This window comes from Equus asinus, chromosome 8 (genome assembly GCF_041296235.1).
Source record: "Equus asinus isolate D_3611 breed Donkey chromosome 8, EquAss-T2T_v2, whole genome shotgun sequence".
In the NCBI taxonomy this organism is placed as follows: domain Eukaryota; kingdom Metazoa; phylum Chordata; class Mammalia; order Perissodactyla; family Equidae; genus Equus; species Equus asinus.
Window position 1 is genome coordinate 23,277,841 of NC_091797.1, and position 25,428 is coordinate 23,303,268.

Below are 25,428 nucleotides of genomic sequence, written 5' to 3' on the forward strand. Positions count from 1 at the left end.
GATTATTGACTGAATTGCTTGTTTATAGAGATTTCTAGTTTCAGGGTATATTATGGAATATTCACAGGAAATATATGTGGACATTGGCTGTTTTATTGGCATGAAAACCAAAGCCCGAAGGTTTTCTCAGTTCCCTGTTTACCTACCTCTACCTATGACTGCATATGCCATTTTTTACTAGTAAGAAGTCTATATCCATATTCTAGGTGGTCTGGCCGTAATCATCGAGAGAAGATTGGGGTCCATGTCGTCTTTGACCAGGTATTAACCATGGAACCTTACTGCTGCAGGGACATGCTCTCCTCTCTTGACAAAGAGACCTTTGCCTATGATCTCTCCGCAGTGGTCATGCATCACGGGAAAGGGTTTGGCTCAGGACACTACACAGCCTATTGCTACAACACAGAGGGAGGTGCGTGCGCTTTACTCTGTGGGGTGGGGGACACGGAAAAGGGCTGGTTGTCCACATTTCATTGCGTTCCTTTTATTTCATCCATAAAGAGATATTACATACATTAAAATTCAGTGGAAAGAATGATGGAAGTTGTATTCAAATTTGGATATATCACTAAGTAACAACATGATTGTTCTAAGAATTGACAGGATCATGTAAAAGTGCTTAGCACAAAATGCTCAGTTAATGTCTGAAGTTATTGTTATTATTAATACTTCTGCTGCGACCTCAGTTCCCTTCCTGGTTATGCAGAAATGACATGACCTCTCTGACCTCATGGAGATGGTGTATTGATCTCACTAGCCTCAGCGCATAATACAGCTGAGGACATCTATTGACCACTTACTGTGTCTTGCTACCTCCCTCACAGTGGGATGGTGGGGATTCAAGGGCCCCTCCCAAGGAGCCTCCCAGATACTGCAATGAGGGGGGTGGGCTGTGGGTGTGTTTTCAGCGGTGTTCCGGTCTTGAACTCCTCAGTCCTTGGGGCAGCCAGGGGGAGCCTGTGAACAAATAATTTTTTATTCCTTCTAAATTTTCTGTTATCACTATTTACATTTCCCCTCTCCTTCTCCCTTCTCTTTCTCTCTCTTAGTCCCCATCTGCTGGCTGTCTTTGTAGAAGGCCCTAATGGGCAATGAAAAAGCCTGAATAGAACGAGGACAAAAATTACAGTCAATATTCTAAGCAGTATTGTGCAGTTTGGTGGGGTTAAATCCAATGGTTACAGGAGTCTGTTGGTTTCATTTACTTTTCTCTTCCCCCACCACCATAATCAAGGGTTGGCTGTATTCAGAACGCCTCTGTCCCTTTCTTCATCTCCTGGTTTTGCCTGGTAACTGGAAATATAAGTTGGGTAGTCATTTTCTCTCTTTCTTTCCTTTGGTTTCCTAGGTTTTTGGGTCCACTGCAATGACTCAAAGCTGAATGTATGCAGTGTCGAGGAAGTGTGCAAAACTCAAGCCTACATCCTTTTTTACACTCAAAGAACAGTTCAGGGCAATGCAAGAATCTCAGAAACCCAACTCCAAGCTCAGGTGCAGTCCAGCAACAACGATGAGGGCAGACCACGGACCTTCCCCTGAATGGGAGGCATGTATCAAGGACTGGCTTGCTTTTAAACTATTGGTGTCTATTCATCTTTCCTCTTATAGGAAATAAGGTTTACTGCAGGAACAGATTACTAGGTTTGCCTCACTGGGTCTAGAGCAGAAGGTGCCAGGTGACTCATGTCCTATCATAAAATTTATAGTCTCTTTTGAATGCATTTGGAAATTCTCTCCTTTGATAAAACCAATCAAAAGGAGTAACTTCTATGAAGATTCTTTCATCAGTTGCTTCTGAATATAGAGGGATCTGGGTGGAGAAAAGAGGGAGTAAATTGCTTATATCCAGCCAGGAGAGCAGCCATGTTTCTTTCCATTATGTGATTCCGCTGCTAATCAGGACCTCCTTACAGCTTCAGAAGAACCCTCCTGATGTGAGCAGCCCTGGAGAGAGCACGTGAGGAGGGGCCCTGGGCTGGCAGCTTGCTGGATGGGATTGGTTCCAAGGTGGGAGGTGAAGTCTAAGGATTTGTTTCTACAAAGGAAATAACTCAAGGGTTGAAAACTTGCAGATTTCCTTTTTTAGGGGGTAGTAGTTGAAGAGTGGAATGCAATGCATGGAGCAAATTTCCCCATGCAAAATGGGAGGATTTTCAAGTGTCATAGCCTCCCTGGCTGCTGCTGTCATTTAACCATTCCACATCTTCTGAGGCTGGCATGAACATCCCTTCATTCTAAAGAAGGAGCAGTTCATATGGGGACACAATAAACTGGTACCTGACATGTTCTTTCTTGCATGCTGAGCCTCTGGGCACTCCTGGCTATCCAGTTCTATTCCTGGTTCAGGTCAGGTCAAGGTCTAGGGTTTGGTTTAAATTGGCCTTTAGGTCAGTTGTCTGAGGCTTTCTCAGAACTCAGTTAAGGGTGGGCAGGGATACTGGACCACCTTATCTGAATGCCTATCACCTGTTCTCACCTTGGTGCAGCATGCAGCTTTTCTTAGCTTGCAGCTTCTTCCTTGTACCTGGAGGGCTAGAATATTCTTGTTCACCACAAGGTTTGAGAGCTTTTGCTTTCCTAGGGCTTAGGAACCTGCCCCCTATATGTCTGAGCAGTTTATTGCTGATGGCCCTGGCCTATTTCCTCCAAAATCTGAAAATCTCTACTGTTTCTTTACCCAACCACACTCAGTCCATCAGAGAAAAGCAAGAGTGCCCTGTCCTTTACCCCAGTGCTAGTAAAATATCTTTCTTTTAAAACTGGGTCAGTTTCTAAGTGGAATGAAATTGCCCAGATGGAAAAACCTCCTCCCCATCGGGCACTACTGAATTTCCCTTCTCAATCCTTTGCTTAGACTCACCAGTAACAGTGAATGCAAACCATAACTCCCATTGTGGGGGTTGCTGCAGCCTGCCTCAGCCTGTCACTATGAATGCTCATCTTTTGACTGAGTATATCATATCAATATTTCAATTCAGGTAGAAGTACAGTTGTCACTTGAAGGGAGTAGATGTGGAAGGGAGTTTGGGGAGGGGTGGGAAGTTGGGAAGACGCTAAAGATTAAGGGTCGTAGCTTTAGTGATGTTGATGAGCCACATTTCCCAAGCAGATCTGTAGCATCTGCTGTTGACCTCTTTTGAGATGAACTCTCCCATAGGACCTGCCAGATAGCACTGAGACATGGAAGAAATTCAGACAGAAAAGGGCTCACCCTGATAAAGGGGGAGTGACTATATTTTAAATTAAACTTGCTTTTTCCAACACTGTGAGATTTCTGTAATATTCAGCTTTTATTTGGAAGCGATAGCGTATGGCATTTTTTATGCTGTTTGGTTTATATTGTCTACTGCAGGCTTCTTATGTACAAGCTTGGCCAGGGCTCACCCTCTTCCTGGACGCTGTTTTAAAGTGTCACAGCTGCCCATGCTGCCAGAGGCTCTGATGTGAAGCTATACTCTCTAGATCCACATTTTTAAGTCAGCATGATTGGCAATGACTTCTAGAGAAGCCCATTAACTCAAAAAAACCAAGGAGAGTAAAAAGGAAAGGAAAATAGAAACTGTGCCTCACCTTTCATTGAATGCTCTATTTATTATTCTAGAAAAAGAGAACTTACAAATGGAGAAAAACTAATAGAGCATCTACTTCATCCCTCAGGCTGTCCAGGGGGAAATACTTAAAAAAAATAAAATATGCATTTAATGAAAAAGGATCTTCAAATTTAATTTTAAAAAATAGTTTTATACCAAATATTATAAGGGTTATTAAGCAGATTAAGGATTTTGTAAAATAACTGCTTAACCCATGTATCAAATGAATAAAATCATTTAAAGCGAGTTGGAATAGAACTCAATATCAGAGTCCTCACCGAGCTGCACACTCTTGACGGTGCCCCTGCAGTCACAGACACCTCAGGTACCCAGAGGCAGCAGCACTAGACGCTGTTGAGAAGTTAGTATTTATGGAGATTTTTATTAAAAAAGAGTTCCCTGCTGCATAAGCCAGTAGCTGTTGTGAGGGAAATGTCCCTTTGCCTTTAATTTATTTACATACTGGAAGTAGATGAAGTTCTTAGTTGCATCTTTAAATTGAAACATTCTGAAGAGAAGAAAACAACCACCAGGTAGAAGTTGACTAGAAGCTGCCAGATTACATCCCGCATCTCCTAACTGAACCTTATGGGCCTGCTTCTCTCCCAGATGAGTAGTTAGAGTCCTGTTCCAGGAACCCTTTGCAGTTGGCTGGTGTGTTTACTTTCTGCTGTAACCAGCCAAGGTGAACGCACCCTGGCCCTCAAAAATGATTTTTACCTCAATCTAGCTTGACCCTCATACTTGTGGTTGCCTGAGATGAGCATCCATGCTACTGTAAAAAAAGTTAGGAATGCTTTCAACAGCCAGGAACTGAAGCTCTTATTAAATGGTGGGCAGAGCTCTTGCCAGCTTTGACCCAGCTCCTCTGAGGCTGAGGGGGGCAGTGCCACAATGTAAAGAATTTCCAGATGTCTCTTAAAACGTCATGAATAAAACTGAAAACTGTAGAAGTGTTAATGTGTCCTATGGACTCAATAGCAGAGTTTATTTTTGTTTTTAACGGCAAGGCTTCTAGAATCATTGATTGTATGAGTTCCCTACTCTGGCTATGCTTACAGTTCCATCCAAGTGCAAGAACTAATGAGGTTGGTTGGCTGGCAGTGGGGCACGGCCCTAGCCAGGCCCCAGCATAAGCCCAAGAGAGGTCGACAGTAGTGCAGAGTGAAAACTTGGGTGGGTAGGGGGTGGGAATGTGGGTGGGCAGGCAGGGAGGGAGAAACGGAGTTTGTTTTACTTACTGATAAAGCTTTGTGAACTAATTTTATACAATTCATAAAATTTGGTGCCTTGTACCCAATTATGGTTTGCATGGAACTGAAAAAGATTAAGGGGAAGGATTCCTTCTTGTCATTTCAAGTGGCAAATGGGTCTGTATAGTGTAAAGGACATTTGGTATCAGACTTTTTTAAAGCATTTCATATCTCTTGCGTGTGAAAGCAAATTATCCTTACCAGCAAGTGCTGAAATTCTACTGTAATGTCCAAAATCTTTGTATTTGTAATTATTCATCAAATGGCTGCTTTTCAAGGTAGACTATGTACCCCATTCTTTTTCACCATCCCTTTTATGGTACAAACATTAACTCGGTCAGGTCTTTTCAAATCAGGATGGGAAGGCTATCCCTTCCTAAACATATATTATATCCCTATCTTGGGTTGTATCTTATGAGTGGAAGGGTTGCTTTTCCAGCTGGTTGGGAGAGCACAAATGTTCAGGAAAGGCCTTTTATTGTTTCTAATGCTGGGCAACTTATGGTAGAAGTCAGACAAAAATGGTTGCTCCTGAAGTCATACTTTCATTAGTTCTGAAGTTCTTTTGCACATTTCACGAAGCAGTATAGAACACAATCCCCCATATGTGAACCTTTAGATTGTAAGGCAATGCCAGTGCACTGTGTAATATGCAAAAGGGATGGCTCAAAGAACCTGTCCCAGCCCCCCAGCCCGTTTTCATCAGGTGCTGCCCTGGATGGTGCTGAGTGGCTGTGAGAGTGGAGGAGACCCAGTCTGCTCACCTGCAAGACTGTTTCTAGCATGTTCCTTTTACTGCGACCTTAAGGTTTTCACTGAGCTCATGAGACTTCACCAAAGGGTGTCTAAAAAGCTCACCACTGAAAGCACATTTGATAATTGGGTCCCTCAGCCTAATTACTGGCCTAATTAGGTAAGGAGGTTCTATCTTTGAAGTAAAACCTCCCATGGCCACTTAGTTTTTTACTGGGTAAGTATGCTCCTTGGTGGTTCGGATTCTTTTTTGAAGTCAGCACTACAGCTGAAAAGCGCCTTCTAAATATGACTGTGAGTCTAGTTTCTATCTTCTACATTTAAATTAACCATCTTTTGGTCTAGGGCTTTCACTTTAACCACTGTGTAGTCGTTCAACCACACATTGCTCTAAATACACCAGAGCTACTACCACATTGAGGCAAGTGGTCATTTTTATGGACTCTTTCCATACTTACTTCTGCTGGCACGTTTCCTAACCTAGGTAGTATATAAGGGATTTTCCTAGCACTGTGTTAACTAGCCAGGGCTGAAAACTGTGTGACAGAATGTAAAACTGACTTCCCTTGGGGAGAATGTTATGTGTTAGAATGGTAAAAGCCAGCACTTTCTTTTACAGAATAATTATCAATATTTCTTGAAATTGTAAATTTGGTTGCTTTATTTGCTAAATTCTTATCACATTGAGGAATTAAGCTAGTTTAAATGAAACTTTACCTGCATTATGGCTTTACAAACCAACCAACAGTAAACACTATTACTTGAAACTAAAACATTAAATTCTGAGTGAAATTTGAATTCTGCCTTTGGAAGCTGCCATGTCTTAATTTTTGCGAGATTTTGATTTTCAACTTTGAAAATTTTTATCAAATAGAATTATTCACAATTATGAGTTGATTGGGTAGCAGACTTCAAGGATATAAGTTTCATTCTATAAAGAACGGGAGGTGCTGCTATTTCTTGTATTAGCAGCGTCTGGTGCAGGTCTGAAGGGGGCTAGAATCTATGCTATGGCTTAAACGTCTCCTTCCTGCTCACCAGCCTATGTGAACCGTCCTCATCTTAACATCCATAAACCTGTCAAATGATCTGCGGTCCCAGTGTAGGCTCTTCACGGATCTTGGTTTCATGTTAAGAGAGCCACAGGCCTGAATTCACACAAGCTCAAACTCCTTTCTCCTAACATATGGGAGCTGCCTGATTAATACTCACAAGAAAATGGTGCTTTTTATTATATATATATAATTCTCAAACAATTCCCAGCTTTCTTAACAAGATTTATGCTGGCAGGGTTGAGGAGGACTAGTCTGTCCTATTTACCTTTAGTGAACAGACTGCTAGAGACAACATCTGTCAACTGTAACAACTAGGCCACTGTGGTGCATTTATACTGACCCGCCTTTCCAATTCATGTCCTTTAACCTCATACCCGTTCCATAGGAGACTTGGCACTGAAAAGCAGTATTTTTTAAAATGTAGGAAAAACAAGTAGAAGTAAATCAACTAAAAAAAATTGCCAAGGGGCACCTGTCTCTGTCTCCACATCTTTCTAAACCTACACGCCTCTTTCCATGTCAGTTCCTTACATATTCCATTTCCAAAGAAACCCAAACTCCTGGACAGTCACACTGCCATGAATTTTAGGGTCAGAAAACATCTATTTCCTTGTGAAGGAAGCAGCTTCCTCAAGCAGTGTCACTTTAGTGCCCACTGCCCAGGCTTACTTACACCTTGCCTCCACCTGCACACCACTGCCTTCTTTCTGCCAAAAGATCTCACTCTGTTACAGCAACACTGCCTCCCTGGTGCCTGGAACACCCCTCCCCCCACACACTAAAATGCTATGCAACACCAAATAGCTTCCTCCCTAGTATGGCTCAAAAATGCAAATTCCTCCAGAATAAGCTTCACAGTGGCTACAGTTTCCGTTTCTTTTTTTTGTTTATTATGAAGCAAACCACCTCTGTTACAATCCATGTTTGGGCTTTGTTCCTCTCTCTTTTGAGTGTGAAATATAAATCATGTTTTTATGATTTTTGTAAATCTTGACTTTTTACACCTTGTTTTTGTAAGCTGAAGTTTCTTATTAAAAGAATAAAATGGCTGTCTTTGTGTGCAGTCTTTATTTCAGATATTTATTAAAATACCATTAGCTTATTCCCTAAGAGCTGAGATCACCCCCTGCAGAAACTTAGGAACAGAACTTTACGGAACAGAAGACAACACTTTAGCTGAAGCCTGACTGCTGACCAGAGAATGGGATCCTGTGTGCACTCAGCAAAGCAAAGGACATCAGGCAGGGAAGGGACAGTGCCCGTCTGAATCAACTTCAGCTGCCATCAGGGCAAGTCTTGTGATGGTCACAGACTGGAGGCTCTGTTTTTGGAAGGTTCAAGTGCAGCACAGGGGTTCCAAGTGTCTGCAGACGACAGGACAACAGGTGGCATTAGAAATGTAAAAGCACTGCAGGGGAATTGGTAAGAGACTCAAGTCCCGTGCAACATCTGGAAACACATTTAACTAGGAAATTGCCAAGGGTTTTATGTCAAGTCTCTTTCCTATATTTTGTGAATAGATGATATACGTTATTGCTTCTCCCAGCCTCTAGGAATCCTAAGACGCGCAGAGAGGTGGTTAAGTGCTTACCTATCTGGCTACACCCCTGGCTGAGGTGCCATCAGGTCAATGTCACTCAAATTCCTAGCCAGCCAAACTCCTGCAGCAAAAAGTCCCAAATTGAGGATCAAGTTCCTAGAAAAAGAACGTATTCCGTTAACCCCGTGGTCACGGAGTCACCTGTCGTTGGTTAACGAAAGATACTGGGGGAAAAAAGACTTACCATCACCACTCGGAAAAGTGTCCCCGAGGCAAACGCACTGTTCTAGGAGTGCCGCAGCGTTCATCGTTACATGGTAGGTTGCCCAAGACCCACATAGTTATTTAGAGTTAGCTTCTGTGTCTCATAAGACCAGGATTAAATACAAAGGCCAAGCCAGCACGTGTCCGGGGCCAAAAAGCCGTGCCCCCTCCCCGGTCAGGGTGAGATTCTCTAGACACAGCCCGGTGACTGAAGAGACCGCTGCCGCCGCAGGGGAGCTCTCCCGGCCCGGGACCTCAGCAAAGCACAGCCGGAGCCACTAAGAGGCCAAGAGGCTGGCGGCGTAAAAACCCGGGGGCGCCAACCTCGACGAAGGGAAATAGGGATGCACGCGGGCGCGGAGGGACAAGCTCCCGGGCTCGGTTACCTTCGGAAATCATTCCTATCGGTGGCGAAGCGGTAGACGCCTCGAAGCCAGTCTCCCACGTTGTCCGGAATTTCGGGAGTCTCATTTGCCGAGCCGGCCGCGCTCACGCCAACCCCAGGGGAAGCCATAGCAGCACCTTCGCGCTCCGCAAAGCCTGTCAAGACGCCCCGTGTCGGCGCGGAGGAAGCACGCAACTTCCGGTCTCCCACTTCCGCCGGCCGGCAGGGGGCGCCGTTGCTCCGGGTGTGTCCGACACCCGGAGTAGAGGAACTCTGGCCGCGCGCCCACGACTCTGCAAGGGGAGGAGCACGGCCCGGCTCTCGTGTCCCCTGGTCCAGTTCCACCTCCGGCTCCCTCCAGGCCCTAGGCGCGCCAAGCCGGTCACCATCACACGTGACGTCTGAGTGATGACTTCATTGGCTCAGGAGGAGGATGCTGGGGATGAGGCTGTCCCAGCCTGTGGGGGCGGGGGTAGGGGCTAGCTCACAGGGGATGAACAGCTTTGGGGAATGCGGTTCCCCAAGAAATTCTCCATCAAAAGTCACAGAATGCTCTGGCTGCAAAGGGAGCACTTCAAGTTTATCATCTCGCCGCCTCTCGCAGGCGTGCTCCTGATTGCGTTCAGTCTAGGATTTTCATAGGGAGAGGAGAGCCTCGCTTTCCTGCCTTACAGATCACACCCCCCACCCGCCCTTTTGAGGGCTGCGCCACTAGCAAATGGTGCAGTGCTTCCTGGAGGTGTCGCTGTCCCCAACTTCGAGGCTTCTGGGGGTCTTCCAGGGCCGGGGAAGGCGCTGGCCTAAGAAAAAGCCTTCGGGTTCTGAGTCAGAGGAAGAGGAGCAGGTGGGACAGGGGGCGTCCTCCTCGGGATCAAGGGGCGTCTCCAGGCGGCCGTGCTCCCGCCCTTTGAGTGCCTCCGCCTTGTCCCCAGCTCGGCACTCCTGCTCCGGGCTGGACCCAAGCAGCCCCCTCTGGGTTTCTGGACTGGAGCTGGCGGCAGCGGCGAGAAGGGCTGCTCGGGAGATGGTCGCAGTGGTCAGTGGGGCGCGGTCCCCTCTTTCGACTGTTTCGAGCGCCGCCTCCCCTGTTGCGGGTCGCGTCAGAAACGCCCATCTCAGAGCCCCGAGTCTCCCTCTCCCAGATCCGGGCGGGGCGACCCCTGAAGCCAGTCCCAGTTGGGGCCCAGCCTCCCGCCCCGCCCCCGGGCCGTGCGCGCCGCCGCCGCCGCCGCGGCGAGTCCTCTCCGGGCCCCGCCGCCCCCGCCTCCGCCCACCAGAGGGCGGCCGCGGCCCCAGTCCGGGAGCGAGTCCCGCGCCGCAGCCCCAACCGCCGCGCGGGGTGGGTTCGGGAGGCCCTCGGAGCGCTCCGGCCAGGGACGCGCGGTGAGAGCTGCGGGCCCCGAGGCTCGGGTCTGGGGGGTGCGGTGGGGGGGAACGGGGGCGCTGCTGGAGGGACGGGACAGCGTGGGACCGGGGCGAGGGTCCCAGCCCGGGAGAACCCCCTCCTCAGCCCAGTCCAAGCCGCTGCCCCCTTCCCCTTTGATCTGCACCTTCTCCTCCCTTACCAAGGGACGCCCGTCCTTCCGCAGTCGGGGCCCGGCTCGAGCCGGCGTCCGAATAGCGACTCTCAAAGCAGCCGGGGCAGCAGGGGCCGCCCCCCGGCAGGGCATAACGTCCCCCGCCCAAAGGCCCGGCGCAGTCCTGGCAGCAGAAGTGGTTCTCGTGCCAGCGCCATCCCTCGGCCTCAGTGCAGCGCCGGGAGAAGATCAGCTGGGAGTGGGAGAGGGGAACAGCGCATTCATTCATTCATTCATTCACTCATTCATCATCCAGTAACCACACCTTCCACCCGGTTAACGCTAAAGCACGTCTACGGACATTCCCATTTGATCTACTCAGCCACTCTTGGACGCAGGCAGGGCCGATTGGCTTAGCCAGGATCCCCCAGCTAGCAGGTGGCACGGCCTGAAGTGCGACCCGGGTCTCCTGGACTCCCTGCCCAGGGTGCCGCGCTGCCGCTAGTGCCGACATTAAAGGAGTTCCTCGCATGGTCAGGCACAGCACTGGGCACTGGCATACTGAGACGAACGTCTGTCCAAGAGTCCCTGCTCTGGACAAATTCTCTCAGTCCAAGAAAATTTGGGGGACTCTCCTTGCGGGGGTTGGGGGCACAAAGGCAACGGGTCCCACATGCCCAGAACTCAAGTCACAGCACAGGGAACACAAAGGTCCCGGGCGGTTCCTAGTTCTCCGTACTGCACTCCGCGGTACTGGGAGAGGTGTCCCTTTACATCCTGCCACACTGGATCCTGGGCAGATCCCCCCAGCCCCTCCCCTCGGGGCTGTACCTGGTCACAAGCAGGGCAGCGCGGCCGCAGCAGCTCAGCATGATGACGGCCGCAGTAGAGATGCCCATCGTGGTAGAAGTAGATGAGGTTCATCAGGACCTGGCCACAGGCTTGGCAAGCGAAGCAAGCCCGGTGCCAGCAGCGCCGCTCTCCTGCCCGGGCTGCGAACACTCCGTACTCCCCTGGCCTCAGCCGCTCTCTGCACTGCCAGCGGGGGTGCTGGGCTGATCAGAGGCGTCACCACCCTCCTAGCTTCCCTCCTGGCTCTTCCACCCCAACCCCAACCCAACTGTTTTCCCCATACCCCTGGCAAAGCCACCTCTACTATAGGCTCCACCAAGAACCCCTAGACTTGGTTTCCCTTTTTCTTCAAGTTTGCCAAACTGTCAATCCCCAAACCCTTTCTCCCACCAGAGTCCCAGAAGCTAGCCCATTCTGCAGAAGTGAGAGGACAAAGAGCAGAGGAAGGGGAATATTGAGGCCGGGGACTACATACCTTCTCACAGGTGCGTTCTTCCAGCTTGGGAGGTACCAGGCAGGCCACCCCCTGTCCCAGGGCCTCCCGCCTCCGCTGGGCACAGAAGAGCCGCAGCTCCGCCAGCTCCTCCTCCCCAAGGGCCAGGCAGTAGCGCTCCTGCAGAAACAGGCCTCCACTGTGACTGGGAGATCCCCAGCAGGCAAGACTGAAGATTGATTGGAGAGAAGGCTTAGCTGCTGGGTCAAAGGAAGGCTGTAGAACTTCAAGGAGGTGCAAGAGATGACAGCATAGAAAGGCATTGAGGAGGAGAGGGGAAAGTCTCACTTCCCCCTAGAATGATCATCCCTCAGGTCCTGACAGCCCTGCAGCACTCAGCCCTGTCACCATATATTTAGGTCCTTGCGCCCAATGAATGGCAGCTCCATATCGCTTCCCATTGTGTTTTCCCTATTTATTCCATATTCTGTTTTGCCTCCCCAATGGAACTGTAAGCCTTTAGGCTGGGGACACGTAGGGCCTCAATAAATATTTAACAACTATACTCACTACATTTGTACATTCCATTATCAGTTTTGAAAGTCGTTCACGTCCATTTTCTCATTTGCTCTTCAACTAACCACTGTGGTGGGCAGAGCAGATGGTACTGCACCCATTATGCAGACGTAACAACTCAGGCTGGGGGTGGGAGGTGACTTCCCCCATTAGTGGCATAGCTAGGCCTTAAATGCATGTCCCTTGACTTCGGAACCAAGGTTCTTCCCGCAAAAAGTAAAGAGAGGGAAGGAAGAGAGAAGGAAGCTGGGCCGAGGGAGACCCACATCGCTGTCCTGTGGAGGGAGCTGCTGCAGGAGGGTCCGAAGCCGAGGCCACTTGGGGGCTTGGCTGGTATCCAGGCCAGGGAGCCCCAATCTCAGAACTTCAGGATCCTGAGGAGACACAGCAGAGGGAGAGGAGTGAAGCTAGGTTTTTCCTCCCTTCCCCTTCTTTCCTCCCCTCCTCACTGCAACCTCCTCTCCTAGCTGGAACAACTTCCAAGCACTCTCCTCCATTTGGAGGATCCTTCTTCAAGACATAAGGACCGCTGACCCACTCCTGCATTTGTGGTCTGATTGAGGGAGGTTGGGGAGATCCCGCGCCCCGAGTCAGCTTCCCTTCTTATGCTTGAAGTCACCTCCTTCACTCTGTAGGGCCAAAGCCCCCAGGGTCTGCCTTGACAACACAGATCCCCTGGGAGACGTAATGCGAATAAGGTTAAAGTCGAACCCCCATATCCTGAGGGAGCTGTAGAGACAGGGATTCCTGAAAAAGGCTGCAAGACGTCAGGCACAAAGGTATTGGTGGGAATGCGCGGAGCTCCAAAGGATGGAGGGCATGTTGATCTCAGAGGGAAGCGGGGCACTCATCCTACCTGAGCAGAGGTCTCCTCAGGGTCCTCCTCTGCCAGGTGGCCTGCGTGGCTGTCTGAGCTGGCTGGTGGACCTGGCTCCAGGGGGTCGAGGCTCTCCCCTCGGTGGGACCAGACAGAGTTCAGCACTGACATTGCTAGCAAAGTCTGCCCAGAAAACAAAAACACCTCCCATTGCTTGGGCCCTGACAATGTGCTAGGCAGCGCTGGGTGCTGTACAGGCATTGTCTCACTCACTCCTCCCAACCACCAGGTAAGTTAGGTGTATTCTTGTCCCCATTTTTCGGATGGCCAAAAGGAGGCTCGGTGAGCATAAATGGTATGCCCAAAGTCACACAGCTAGTAAGCGGCAGAGCCAGATGTTGAGGCCAGGACTTTCGGCTCCAGAGTTTCTGAAGCTCCAAGTCTGGGGTCTCCCAAGATTGGGATGGAGTTTTGGAAGAGGAGGCCCACAGTGGAAGGACAGGGCATTTTGCCTTTCTGGTGAGCCTTCTCCCCATCTCCTCAGCCCCAAGATTTAGCACCTAATGTTTCTCTTTGCTCCCTGTGTCTCTCTCAGCTCCTCATCTAGTCTATAAACTCCCCGAGGACAGAGGAAACTCTTGTGTTTCTATCTTCTATCGACAGTGGCAATTTCATTAGATAATTCTAAGCACATCTCTTCAGCCCTCCTCTGGGCCAGCCCTGGTAGGACTGCAGTATCCTGGGGATGGGGGGGGGAGGGGGTGACTAATGAATTAGAAAAGGCATGGGCCCTGCCCTCAAGGAGTTCATAGTCTAGTGGGTAAACAGAGATCAAACCAGGCAGAATGGGGCCAGCGCTGTGGGCAGATATACACAGCACCCTAGGAAGAAATACAACCAGAGCAAACTTTAGGAGGAGGTTGCTTTTGAGAGCTGAGATGGATTCTGATGGCAGCTGGGCACAGGAGGCCCATCAGCAGTCCTTGGCCTCTATAAGACCCAGCTCTCAGGTTAGGACCAGGGTCTAAACTACAACAGTTATATTCCTTCCCAGCCCTGAAGCCCCCTGAGCCCCGCTTCCGATGTCCTGTGCCACCCTTCCCGGCTTCCTGGCTCCACACCCCTCTGCTTCCTTCCTATTCGGTCCCTCAGGTCGTTTCCTGTGGAAGGCAGCCAGGATGGGCTGTTCACACTCAGGGCCACTTCCCCTAACAGAGCTGCCCCTGCCCCAGGCAGCAAGAGGTGCTTGGGGGAGGGGGTGGGCATGGGAACGGGGGCGGGGGAGGCGGGAGCATCCGGAGTTCCAGAAGGGGACTTGCACTCTCTCTTCTAGGTTAGTTCTAGTTTGCATGAAATTGTCCCACACACAAACAACGCTCAGAAATCAGCCCTCACCCTTCCATCCCTCCCAGGGTGGCCTAACTCCACCTCCACTTAGCATCGGACCCCACCTTACTAACTTGCTGATTCCTCCCAGAATTCGCCGCCCGCTTCTCCCTCAGGTAAGAGACAAGGCTGAACCCCAGCTCCCGGCCCCCGCGCAGGCGCAGCCAGGTTCAGGAGCTCTCTTCCCAACCGCCCCCTGCCATGAAAAGCAGACCCCGAGCGACCCTAGGGACTGGGGAGGTAGAGGGACGGGGAGGTTTCCCGGGACAGTGAGAGGGAGAAGGGGAGGAGAAGTGTCCGGTCCCGCCAAGTGCCCTCTGGACAGATCCCCAGAGTTTTTCTTGGACTTCGCTGGGCCCACCTCCGAGGCGGGGCGTGGTGTGGTTCCCGACTCCGCTGCGGTGCGCAGGCTGGCTGCTGGGAGTCCAGGGGAGGGGGACTCCGCCGGGGTCTCACCCTTGCTGCGCGCCGCTGTCCGGGCCGTTCTGGACAGATCCCGCCGCCGAGCGCCTAACCGGGTCCCCACCCCGAGGCCTCAGCGCCCGCCTCTGCCCGCCCTGGGAGCGCGTGGCCCTTCCTCTCCCACGCCCCCTGCAGCCCTTGCCCGCCCCTCCGGGATGGCAGAGCGGGAAGCTCGGGGAGGGGCCTGGGGCTGCAGACGGAGGAAAAGATTTGTGGGATCTCGGGGGGTGGAAAGTGTGCAGGCTCCACTGCCCCCTCTCGGTGCGGGGACCGCGCCCCCGCGGGGCCGAAGTAGACACCTGGGAGCCGCGCTTATCCTGGGTCCTCAGACACTAGCTGAACAGAACGCCTTTCGGAGCCTGCACGTCCCCCGAGACCCTCCCTCTGGCCTCCTAGCCCCGCCCCTCTCAGTGTGTCCCACCTCCTCTAGTTTCCTCCCCATTGTCCCCAGCCCTTTTCCGAGGTCCTTCGTCCTGCCCTTCTCCCTTCCGTCCCTTCGGACCCCTCCGCTATCTTTTATATTTCTCCCCCATCCCCGTCCACTTTCTGATCTCGGGCATCGAAATCTCTGGGTCCACCTCTGGTCCCCTCGGCCCCGCCCCCGCCCCAGGCTCCGCCCCGCCCCGCCAGGCTCGCCCAGCCGCTGGCCAGGAGCGCCCTCTGGCGTCTGCGCATGCTCCCTGCTCCCGACTGCAAAGTCCTCCAAAGGGACCTTCTAGGCTGCGCGCCGGTCGCCCCTGATCGGGTCTGCCCGCCCGCAGCGTCTCGTTGGTGCTGCCGGTGACCTCCGACCCCGCGGCCGCGGGGCGGGGTGGGGAGGCCTTAGCTCCGGGCGGGCGGCGGCTGCTGCAGCGGGACCCGGGAGCGGGGCCCGGCGCGGCCGGGGCCGCGGGGCGATGTGAGTCGGGGCGCGGCGGGGCGGGGACGAGGCGGCTCCACCGAGGCCGCACCGCGCCGCGCCGCAGTCTCCGCTCGCTCCCGAGGAAGCCCAGGGCGGCGGGCGGCGGAGCCCCGGGGCTGGGGGCGGGGATCCAGGGACGACGCGCGGCCCCGACCTCCCCCATTCCTTCCCAGTGTCTGGAAATTTCCCTGACCACCCTGCCACCTAAACTGGCCTCCCACTCCGCAGCACCGCCCCCACCCCCACCTCCCGGACACACCTTCGCGTGTCCTGGAGCCCTCGGAACCCCCTCACTCCTGCGAATTCCCCTGCTAGACCCACAGAGCCACCATTCTCCCTGGATGTTCCCCAGTGTTTCCACCGCCCTGAAATTCCTCAGATCCTTCATACCCTCATTCCTTTTGCACCATGCTCAAATCCAAAACACTCGCTCACATTTCCCGCAGCCCGCTCATATGTTTTGCGTGCCCACGGCCCCCTCTAACTCCCGCCCCCAGTCCACACCTATCCCAGACCAGACCCCCTCCTCCCCTCCCACCTCACGAACTGTCATGATGTGCCCTGATATCTTAAAGAGAAGAGAAGGGGTCAGGAAAAGGTGCAATGCCCCCCACCCCCCCAGCTTACACCCTGTAGTTCTTGCCTTCACCCCCAGCTCTCTGTTGGTGGCTCAAGCCCAGTGTTTTCCCAGCCGCCTGGCTATAGGCTGTGACCCCTCCCGCAGTCTGCTTTCTCCTTCCAGAGAATAAGCCAGGCCGAGAGGGCGGGGGTCCTTTTACCTGGAGAGTTGTCCAAGGATGCGGAGCACAGGGGCCCTGGGCAATGACATTGTTGTTCCAGAGCAGGAGGGTGGCATGTCAAGGGTCCCGGCTTGTGGACTTGTCTACCTGAGGCCAGATCCCTGAAATTTGGTTTATTGTTAGCATTTATGTTAAAATTTTAGGACTTTCAGAGCTTGGAGAACAGAAAATCGATCAAGCTTCCAAATGTTAGATTGAAGGAGCCTGTCTTGGGAAAGGAAAATGTCGATTTTAATGATATTTGTCCTACATCCTGCCTCTAGAGGTTATTTAAGCTAGAAGCTTTACAGATATTACACAGTGTACAGATGTGTCCCTTGAAAACTAAGGCCTTGGTGTGGGAGTTGGAGGTGTTGGGGGGGATTGACTTGGCAGTGTCTCTCAGATACTTGCTAGCAACAAAACAGATTCGAATGTTGCCTTCCTGAATCTTAAACTAGCTCTCTTTCCAACACATTATAGTGTCGTTTTGAGAAAGCTCTTTGTGGGGTTCAAGTTCTCTGCAAAGGTAAGGTGGTGGTTTTGGTGTTGGTTGTAACAGGATTCAGATGGGGTCTGAAGGCAACTTAAAAGGTCTTGGGCTGTCTCAGACTTCAGACTCGTTGGTGCTCTGGGAGTCTCTCTCTCAGGGCCTATGGGGCTTGAAATTAGTGGTCCCTTTGCCCTTGATCTCACTTTCTTCATTGGTTTTTCTGTTCCATTAGGACCTGGAACAGATATCCAGATGGGATGGACTAAAAGCGAGTCAGGTTCCTTAACAATTGGAGGTGAGGATGGAAGTTTTCCACTAACCTGTGGTCTCTGTCTCCTATGCTAGGTGAGCCAAGGTGTGTCCCAGAGGAATCCAGGTGACTTCTCTGCAGCCTGCTTGCCATGACGCCCCACCAAGAACAGGGGGAATAAAGTGGAGGTCTTTCCCCATGCCCCTCCCGTGGTCAGCTCCCCGATGGCCTGGGTGAGGTGAGAGCTGTGTATAGGAGCCACTTTGCAGGAGTTTCCTAAGTTGGGAGAAATGGAGCATGCAGGTCAGGATTGATCAAGGCTTACACATTGAGCTGGCGTTCTAGAAGGATAATCTAATCTCACAGACTCATATCTTACAGCAAGTTGCAGCCCCTTAATTTCTAGATAGGATGGGCCCATGCGTTTGTTTGCTCCCTCAAGTGGTGTCCTCCCCATCCTAGGCACAGACCCAACTGTTGTGACATATAATCCAAGTGCCATAATCCTGGAGGGAAAAACCAGATGGTAAGACCTCTAGTCTCCCCTTTGGACAAAGGGGAGCAAACTCAGCATTTATTTTTTCAATGGAGAAATACCTAATCAGGATTAGCAACACTGTGGTCTGTTTTAAATGCTCAGTCTGCTAAATGTATCTTTCGACCATAAGGTAACACTTCATTTGAAGAGGACATCAAAGAGATAAATTGAGGTGGATGTTGGAATGGTAGTGAGGTAGGAAAAGAGAGAACTTGGATGAGATGGGATGGGCAAGGTGAGAAAGGAGGAAAAAGGAGAAGAGTGCAGGCCAGAGTGTCTGGGACGCCCAAGTTACAGTTTCTTTGCCGAACCTGGCTGAGGGCCCTGGACTGGTACCCAGCTCCTGATGACGTCACTGCTTCTGGGTCCCTACTTTTGTCCATGATGCTCCTCCTGCCCAGGCTTCCCTTCCCTTTCATTACATCAGCCAGGATCCTCCATACTTCTCAATCCAGATTTCATGTGGCCTCTGCGGAGCTCTCTCCATCCCCCCGTCAGCATTAATCCTTCACACATCCTAACTTGAATTAACGTTTATCCACTGTGGCTCTGGCCCTGGACTGAGAGTGGGAACTCCTTGAGGGAGAGACTGTGGCATACAGTTCCTTGGACAGAATAGGTGATCACATCAAGGTGGTTCTGAGGTCCCCAGAGCAGGGCTTTTTGGAGCTGACCTTGATAGCTTCTTACCCCTTCTGCTTCTCCCTAGGGCGGGCTGGCTGCTCTGACACCATGGGGAGCTGCTGCAGCTGCCTGAACAGAGACAGCGTCCCAGACAACCACCCCACCAAGTTCAAGGTACCCACAGTCTGCTCCTCTCCCGAGTTCCCACCAGAGCCTCCTGGGCTCAGGCCCCGAGCTGTCGAGTTGCCTCAGCCGCCCTGGAGAAGGCAGAATGACAGGCCAAGGCTGTGCGCTCCTGAAGACTCCTCCAGCTCAGGGCCTCTGAAGGGCCTGAGGACCAGGGGCCCAGGCCACTGCCATCTGTGCAGCTCTTGGTACTACCAAGAATGAGGAAATGCCACAATAATGCAGCAAAAATGATGCTTTTAGAACATTCGCTCCTGTCACTGTGTCTTTGTAACTTTACATCTAACTTCTTTGGAGAAAGCAGCAAAAGTCTCTATTTGTGAGTTAATGTATATAAAGTATTTAGAACAGTGCTTAACACATGGTAAGCTCTATATGAGGGTTTGCTGTTGGCTTTGGGAGGCTAGGGCCAGGCCCAATGGACCTGCATACCCCTGGCCTTTTCCACCTCCCCCTTCCCTGTAGGGGGAGCCCCCTCCTCCCCCTGGGCTGTGGAGGCACGGGTTGCGCTTGCTCACCAGCAGAGGGAGCTCTCAGCAAGGCTCTGCAGTTGGGGAGGTGGTGGAGGCGGAGGTATTGGCTCTGCCTTGCGGTCGACTCTCCCAGGGTCTTCAGATTCTGAAACTTGTGATCAACCCCTTCCCCTGTTAACATCTAGTCCTTGGGTACTAAGCCATGGACTGGACTGTCCAAGGTCATCTCACCTTGGTCATCTAACCGTCTGACCTTGGAGGTCAACTAACCACCCCTCCCCTCACTGTCCAAATGACAGAACTGAGGCTTAGAGAACTGTCGTGGGTCAGTGGCACTGCTTGGCCCAGCCCGAGTAGTCACTTGGCGTTCAGTAGTGCTTGCGGTAGAATCAGGGAGCCCCTCGGTGCCCCCAGCTCTGGCCCTGCGTCGGCCTGCCTCCCTGTGGCTCAGGAACCCATCCACACACTTGTTGGACTCATCATTGATCCTCTGTCCCCTGCCCCCCAGGTGACAAATGTGGATGACGAGGGGGTGGAGCTGGGCTCCGGAGTGATGGAGCTGACGCAGAGCGAGCTGGTGCTGCACCTGCATCGTCGTGAGGCTGTCCGCTGGCCCTACCTCTGCCTGCGGCGCTATGGCTACGACTCCAACCTCTTCTCCTTTGAGAGTGGCCGCCGGTGTCAGACGGGCCAGGGTGAGTACCAGCCCCTGCCCCGTGCTGGGATAGGGGCTTGTGCGCCTGGGGCAGATACTAGGGCTGGAAGTCAGCTCACGGGACTGTGGGGAAGTCTTTTGACTGGGCAGGTATTGCTCAGAGGAGAGGGTCATAGCCAAGAGCACACAGCATGTTAATGCACAATAAGCGGACTCCCAGGCCAGTGCTCTTTCTGTTCGCTCATTGCAGCTCTGGTCTGGGTCTGTTTGTGGGCGTATTTGTTGCACAGCCCAGGGGAAACAGCCAGTGCTCCCAGGCCAGAGGCTGCCTGGGAAAGCAAGCGATTCCTCCTGCCTCTGTTACTCAGTTTCAAGGGTCCCTGTTGCCCCCTAAGTAGGAACAAAGTTTCTTCTGCAGCCGCAAGTCACACACCCTCGACCCTGTGACTAATGAAAGGTCAGACCGGAGGTTCTGGCTGCCTTGGGGCTGAGTGGCTTGGGAGTGGTAGGTTTGGGGAGGCAGGACTCTTGGGTCCCTAATGTACAGAGGAATCCTCAAGAGGTTCGTCTTTGTCCCCCGTCACCTGTGGGCAGTGGAGTGTGATATCTTCTCCCGTCCTCCCCAAACTCTCTGCAGCCAGAGGTCAGAGAGTGATGGGTTGTTCCATGAGGTCAAGGCTGGAGCCAGCCATGGCTCTTTGAAGGAGCGGCTGGTCTGGACTTATCTTTTAGGACTAGATCTAAGCTCTGCAGAAGGAGTCCCGCCCAGGATTGTGTTAAATGCAGTTGGGGGTTGTGACTGCAGAGATGGGATGACGGAGCTCCTCTGACGAGGCTGCCAACGCGACAGTGAGTCTCTGAGGCTGTGTTGGCTGGCGAGCATCTTACCCTGGGAGCTCAGGCGGCAGAGGCACTTAACACTGGCTAAGCTGAGAGAGGGGAGGAAGGGCCTTCCCTGCTCCGGGTGGTGTTTGATCCCCGAGGGGCTGCCCTGGGCCCCAGCACAGGCTTCTCCTAAAGCTGTGGGCTTTCTCAGCCTCTTCTAGCCCTCAACACATCTTGCCTGAATAGTCCTTCTTCTTCCCTTCTATCCTTCCTATCCCGTGCCTGCAAACCTCAGCTGTCCCGCACCCCAGCCTAGTTTATTTGTCTTTGTTGTGGCTCGACGCATGCACACACCCAACTAGCCTCCCCTCAGTCCTGGGCCCCACTGTTACAGAGGAATGCAGAATTCCACGCTGGCCCAACACCCCAAGGGCATCTTTAGATTCCCTGAGTCACGGGTGCTCAGCCCAGTCCTGCTGTCCCCGGGATTGTGAGTTGCCACAGTGGAGTCTGAGGGGCTGTAAGGCCAGCTGCATTAAGGAGCCACGCGATCGCCTTGATGTATTTGTCCGTCAGCTAGTGGCCCATCCGTTCTCCCTCTCTGCACTGGAGTTTAGGTTCCAGGAGGTCAGGGGCTCTACACAGTGGACACCTGCTCTCTGACCGGGCACTGGGCTAAGCACCCAGTGAATGAGCAGGAAACGGGACAGACCCTCCTGCCCTCACAATGCTCAGAGGCTGTTGGGCAGCACGCTGAGGGCTGGTGCCCTGGATGGAGCTTATTTTTCTGGGGAGCAAATAACCTGGGTGGTCAGAGGGAGCTGGGGGAGCGTGTGGAGTGGAGTGGTCACTCATCCACTGCTATCCTTTTCCACTTCGATTTTTACTTGTTTTCCCCTCACCCCTCATCCTCATCAAATGATTTAGCCTCAGAGGAATATAGCTGAAGTGTTAGATCTCAAGATGATGGTAATGAGTAGTAGGGGGCAAGGGGCCTTGGTCATGGCTCCTCCCATGGCTCTTGGGTTTTAGAGTGGCTGGGAAGAGTGCTGAGGATGAGGAGGGGCTCTCCGGCCCCCCGCAGGCCTGGGACTGGAGGTCAGGGACATTTCCTGAGCTTTGTGCAACTGTGCAGCCTCTCTGGTCCTTCCCTATTGGGCACAGGGTCAGAGGAGCCTCCTTTCTTCCTCTTCTTCTTCAGGGATATTTGCATTCAAGTGCTCCCGGGCCGAGGAAATCTTCAACCTCCTTCAGGATCTGATGCAGTGCAACAGCATCAATGTGATGGAAGAGCCAGTCATCATCACTCGCAACAGCCACCCGGCTGAGCTCGACCTCCCTCGGGCCCCCCAGCCGCCCACTGGTGAGGAGCCCCGCACCCTCGGTACCCAGTACACACGCGCCCACGCACACGTAAGCACAAGCCCAGGAAGCCCCAGCCTGGGAGGCGCGAGGCAGGCAGACAGGTGGGAGGATGGCTGGGTGAGCCAGCCTTCCAGGACACTCATCCGTCATCAGAGCCACTCTTGGGATGCGTAAGTCCTGGCCCGGGCCAATCAGGTGACTCAAGCTGAGGCTGGGGAGTCCTAGGCCTTGAATCGACTGATGGTCGGGGACCAGACAGGAAGACATAGGTTTCCATGGAAACGACAGTCTGGAGCTGTTTTGCTTCCTTCCTTCTGTCTCCTGGGTCATACCCACATACCTTTCCTGATGGCTGGTGCAGGCGTCTCTGCCCATGACTCTTTTCTGGAGAGGTTCCCACAGTTTCTGCTTGTTCATCCACGGAGTCTGCACTGAGCGCCTGCTGTTTGTGCACTCCATGGTCTGGCCCGTGGGGGCAGAAGAAATGGAAACACAGTCCCTGATTTCGAGGAGCTTCCCTCGAGCTTGCTAGCAGAGCTAGAATGAGGTGAAGGGACAGTCCGGTAATGACTAGGTATGCCTCGACTGTTTCAGATAAGGCTGTTGTGGGGGAGGTCGGGCTCAAGCTGAGCTCTGAGGGACAGGGCCGAGTTTGAAGAACAGAGAGGCATAAGATGATGGAGACTGCCGATTCCCTGGGGGTGCCCAGGGAGCGTCTCCCCTCCCATTAGAGGAGTCCCAGGATGCCACACACATGGTCACAGGTGGTTTAAGGCCCCCTTATCTGGGCTTGTCTCTTCTGCGCCCAGCTCTAGGCTACACTGTCTCCAGCTTCTCCAACGGCTTCCCGGGCTGCCCGGGAGAGGGCCCGCGGTTCTCAGCGCCCCGGCGCCCCTCGACAAGTAGCCTGCGACACCCCTCGCTTGGGGAAGAGTCCACCCATGCCCTCATTGCCCCTGACGAACAGGTGAGCAGGCTGCTGCCCTGCCCTCCTCGTTGGGCTGGGTCGGATGGGGGGTTGGGACATGTGGTGTCTCCTCCCAGTAGGGATCATGGGAGGGAGGAAAATTGATAGGGTCCCTTCCTGTTGCCAGAAAGGGAGGCAGCTTCCCTGGAAGGTTTGGAGGACAAGGAAGAGGAGGAAACCCCAGCTCTTTTCCCTGTGCTTCTCATCTCTCATCCTAACCCTTCTGTTCTCTCCTTGCTCCCTGCCCTTGGACCTCCTGCTTCTTTGGACTCTTTCCCCTAGTCCCACACCTACGTCAACACGCCGACTGGTGAGGATGACCACCGCACGAGCCGGCACTGCCTGCAGCCCCTGCCTGAGGGTCGGGCACCCTTCCCTCCTCAGGCCCAGGGCCCCGATGCACGGGACCCGCAGGTGTTCTTGCAGCCAGGCCAGGTGAAGTTTGTGTTGGGCCCAACCCCTGCTCGGCGGCACATGATGAAGTGCCAGGGCCTCTGCCCCAGCCTGCATGACCACCCCCAGCACCACAACAACAATGAGGGCTCTTCCGAGTGCCCGGCCCAGCCCAAGTGCACCTATGAGAACGTCAGCGGGGGGCTGCGGCCAGGGGCCAGCTGGAGACTGAGCCCAGAGGAGCCGGGCTGGACTGGCCTTGCCCACCGCAGGGCCGCCCTGCTGCACTACGAGAACCTGCCCTCCCTGCCCCCTGTGTGGGAGAGCCAAGCCCAGCAGCTGGGGGAGGAGGCCGGGGATGATGGGGACTCGAGGGACGGGCTCACACCCTCCTCCAATGGCTTCCCTGATGGCGAGGAGGACGAGACCCCCCTGCAGAAGCCCACCAGCACCCGGGCTGCCCTCCGCAGCCACAGCAGCTTCCCTGTGCCACTGACCCGCCGCCGAGGCTCCCCGAGGGTCTTCAACTTTGATTTCCGCCGCCCAGGCCCTGAGCCCCCAAGGCAGCTCAACTACATCCAGGTGGAGCTGAAGGGCTGGGGCGGAGACCGTCCCAAGGGGCCCCAGAACCCCTCAGTCCCCCGAGCCCTTGTGCCCACCACCCACCCTGCCCGCAGCTCAGATTCCTATGCCGTGATTGACCTCAAAAAGACCGTGGCCATGTCCAACCTGCAGAGGGCTCTGCCCCGAGATGATGGCACCGCTAGGAAAACCCGGCACAACAGCACCGACCTGCCTCTGTAGGGACTTCCCTCCGCCCCGCCACGGTCCAGCCTCCGCCTCACGTTCCGTCCTCTGAACCCACACTCCCAGGGTTCAAGGTCGCTTCACAGAAGGGCATTGAGGTGGGACCAGATGCTTCCCCGTGCTGGTCGGAGTCCCTAAAGATATCAGCCACTGAGTGTCCTGGTCTCCAAGTTGGGGAGAGAAGAGGGTGACCAGGCAAGGAGGGAGCCACGATGGAAACTGTGAAGGGTCCCTGTGATTGCATTTAGCATCCTCCCGTTATGTCCATTTGTCTTGTCTGCCGTCTGCGTGTTTTTTTTGGTTGAAATTTTGGAACATTTTGTACCTGTTGATTTTATTTATCAGTTTATTTTTCTATTTATTGTTTTAAATGTAATTTAACATATTTATTATTAATATAATTATTTTTAAATTCTGGCTTGGTGGATCATGTCAAAGTCTTGGGGAGTCTTTTCTGGCATGGTTCTGGGGGCACGTAGGGGAGGCCCAAGAGAGGGAGGGGCTTCATTCCGGGAAGTCTGGTGTGGTTGTGGTTTTGGGGACAAGTCTTTTTCTTTTTCTTTCTCCATTTCTTTTTCTCCTCCAAGAAGTCCCGGCCCACAACTTAAAGTTGTCAGAGGTGGATGCTCTATCAAAGGAAAGTGGCAGACAGGACAGCTAGAGTCCTAGATGCAGAGGGGAGATCTGTAATGAGATAAAACCCTGGCCCTCTGAGACTGGCAGTGGGCGGGGAGATGGTGGGGACGCGCTGGACCAGATTCGCCTTCTCTAGAACCACTCACTCATTCTCCTTTCTGCCACCAGGCCGGGTCTCAATGGGTGCCACTCTCCTTTAACACCTTGGCCCAAAGTGGACCCTCGATCCTCCCTTGGCGTCCCCAGCAGGGCTAGGTCAAGGCTAGAACTTTTAAACAGGACTTTACAAAAAGCCCAAGAATAGCAAAACATGGTGTAATGTGACTAAATAATCTGGCTTGCAAAGTATGAATTCCCCAGAGAAATGCTCCCCAGGAATGGACTCTTGGGGCTAGCACAGGGGTAGGGCCCTCACAGAGCCACCACAGCTGCACACCTGCCTGGAAGTCCCGGCTCTACGCAGGGCCGCACATGCCACCCGCTCATGCTGTTGCAGGAGCACCCTTGCCCTGTCCTGAGGCGGCCTCTTTCCTCTCCCTCCTCTCGCCGGCCTCCCTGCCTCCAAGACTCCATTTCTATGTCAACCCCATAAATGGTTAATCTAAAGGAAATCTAATGTCTATGATGTGCCACTCAGGGCCCAGGTGAGGAGC

General features: G+C 53.1%; 4 protein-coding genes across 15 annotated transcripts in view; 2 read left to right on the forward strand and 2 right to left on the reverse strand.

Moving 5' to 3' along the window:
* The window catches only part of USP49 (ubiquitin specific peptidase 49), an 85,795-nt gene extending 82,343 nt beyond the window's left edge, over positions 1-3,452 (forward strand). For 6 of the 7 annotated variants that reach the window (XM_070514955.1, XM_070514950.1, XM_070514953.1 and 3 more), the window contains 2 exons: positions 207-412; positions 1,349-3,452. In XM_070514955.1, coding sequence (XP_070371056.1) covers positions 207-412; positions 1,349-1,539 — 397 coding nt within the window. In that variant the 3' untranslated portion in view covers positions 1,540-3,452. The remainder of the gene's footprint in view (positions 1-206; positions 413-1,348) is intronic. The other variant, XM_044776663.2, reaches the window with a different exon arrangement.
* On the reverse strand, positions 407-9,259 carry TOMM6 (translocase of outer mitochondrial membrane 6). 2 transcript variants are annotated; one of them, XM_014830833.3, is made up of 3 exons: positions 8,842-9,259; positions 8,243-8,347; positions 407-957 (listed from the first exon to the last, which is right to left on the reverse strand). In XM_014830833.3, the coding sequence occupies exons 1-2, from the start codon at positions 8,967-8,969 to the stop codon at positions 8,251-8,253; spliced, it is 225 nt and encodes a 74-aa protein (XP_014686319.1). In that variant the 5' UTR covers positions 8,970-9,259; the 3' UTR covers positions 407-957; positions 8,243-8,250. The 2 variants fall into 2 exon arrangements, with proteins under 2 accessions (XP_014686319.1, XP_014686318.1); XM_014830832.3 differs by lacking the exon at positions 407-957 and adding an exon at positions 7,519-8,015.
* A 199-nt stretch (positions 9,260-9,458) lies between these two features.
* PRICKLE4 (prickle planar cell polarity protein 4) lies at positions 9,459-15,304 on the reverse strand. 2 transcript variants are annotated; one of them, XM_014830823.3, is made up of 7 exons: positions 14,878-15,304; positions 13,075-13,218; positions 12,485-12,592; positions 11,685-11,822; positions 11,189-11,392; positions 10,406-10,610; positions 9,459-9,925 (listed from the first exon to the last, which is right to left on the reverse strand). In XM_014830823.3, the coding sequence occupies exons 2-7, from the start codon at positions 13,204-13,206 to the stop codon at positions 9,552-9,554; spliced, it is 1,161 nt and encodes a 386-aa protein (XP_014686309.2). In that variant the 5' UTR covers positions 13,207-13,218; positions 14,878-15,304; the 3' UTR covers positions 9,459-9,551. The 2 variants fall into 2 exon arrangements, with proteins under 2 accessions (XP_014686309.2, XP_014686308.2); XM_014830822.3 differs by having other exon boundaries at positions 14,783-15,301.
* On the forward strand, positions 9,974-24,573 carry FRS3 (fibroblast growth factor receptor substrate 3). 4 transcript variants are annotated; one of them, XM_044776666.2, is made up of 8 exons: positions 9,974-10,223; positions 11,603-11,694; positions 17,402-17,544; positions 18,554-18,642; positions 19,636-19,822; positions 21,809-21,970; positions 22,782-22,939; positions 23,222-24,572. In XM_044776666.2, the coding sequence occupies exons 4-8, from the start codon at positions 18,577-18,579 to the stop codon at positions 24,134-24,136; spliced, it is 1,488 nt and encodes a 495-aa protein (XP_044632601.2). In that variant the 5' UTR covers positions 9,974-10,223; positions 11,603-11,694; positions 17,402-17,544; positions 18,554-18,576; the 3' UTR covers positions 24,137-24,572. The 4 variants fall into 4 exon arrangements, with proteins under 4 accessions (XP_044632601.2, XP_014686301.3, XP_044632600.2 ...); XM_014830815.3 differs by lacking the exon at positions 9,974-10,223 and having other exon boundaries at positions 11,388-11,694; XM_044776665.2 differs by lacking the exons at positions 9,974-10,223; positions 11,603-11,694 and adding an exon at positions 15,580-15,781.
* The last annotated feature ends 855 nt before the right edge of the window (positions 24,574-25,428 follow it).

What these genes read in the sequence shown, in the direction of transcription:
- TOMM6 (XM_014830833.3), bottom strand. Translation starts at nt 8,969, where the DNA reads ATGGCTTCCCCTGGGGTTGGCGTGAGCGCGGCCGGCTCGGCAAATGAG. An exon ending in GATAGGAATGATTTCCGAAG is followed by an intron (nt 8,348 to 8,841) that starts GTAACCGAGCCC and finishes TTCTTTTTCTAG; the next exon opens with GAACTTGATCCTCAATTTGG.
- PRICKLE4 (XM_014830823.3), bottom strand. Translation starts at nt 13,206, where the DNA reads ATGTCAGTGCTGAACTCTGTCTGGTCCCACCGAGGGGAGAGCCTCGAC. An exon ending in AAGAACGCACCTGTGAGAAG is followed by an intron (nt 11,393 to 11,684) that starts GTATGTAGTCCC and finishes CCCCGCTGGCAG; the next exon opens with TGCAGAGAGCGGCTGAGGCC. An exon ending in GCTGCCCTGCTTGTGACCAG is followed by an intron (nt 10,611 to 11,188) that starts GTACAGCCCCGA and finishes TCCCACTCCCAG; the next exon opens with CTGATCTTCTCCCGGCGCTG.
- FRS3 (XM_044776664.2), top strand. Translation starts at nt 17,219, where the DNA reads ATGGGGCTTGAAATTAGTGGTCCCTTTGCCCTTGATCTCACTTTCTTC. An exon ending in ACCACCCCACCAAGTTCAAG is followed by an intron (nt 18,643 to 19,635) that starts GTACCCACAGTC and finishes CCTGCCCCCCAG; the next exon opens with GTGACAAATGTGGATGACGA. An exon ending in CCGGTGTCAGACGGGCCAGG is followed by an intron (nt 19,823 to 21,808) that starts GTGAGTACCAGC and finishes CTTCTTCTTCAG; the next exon opens with GGATATTTGCATTCAAGTGC.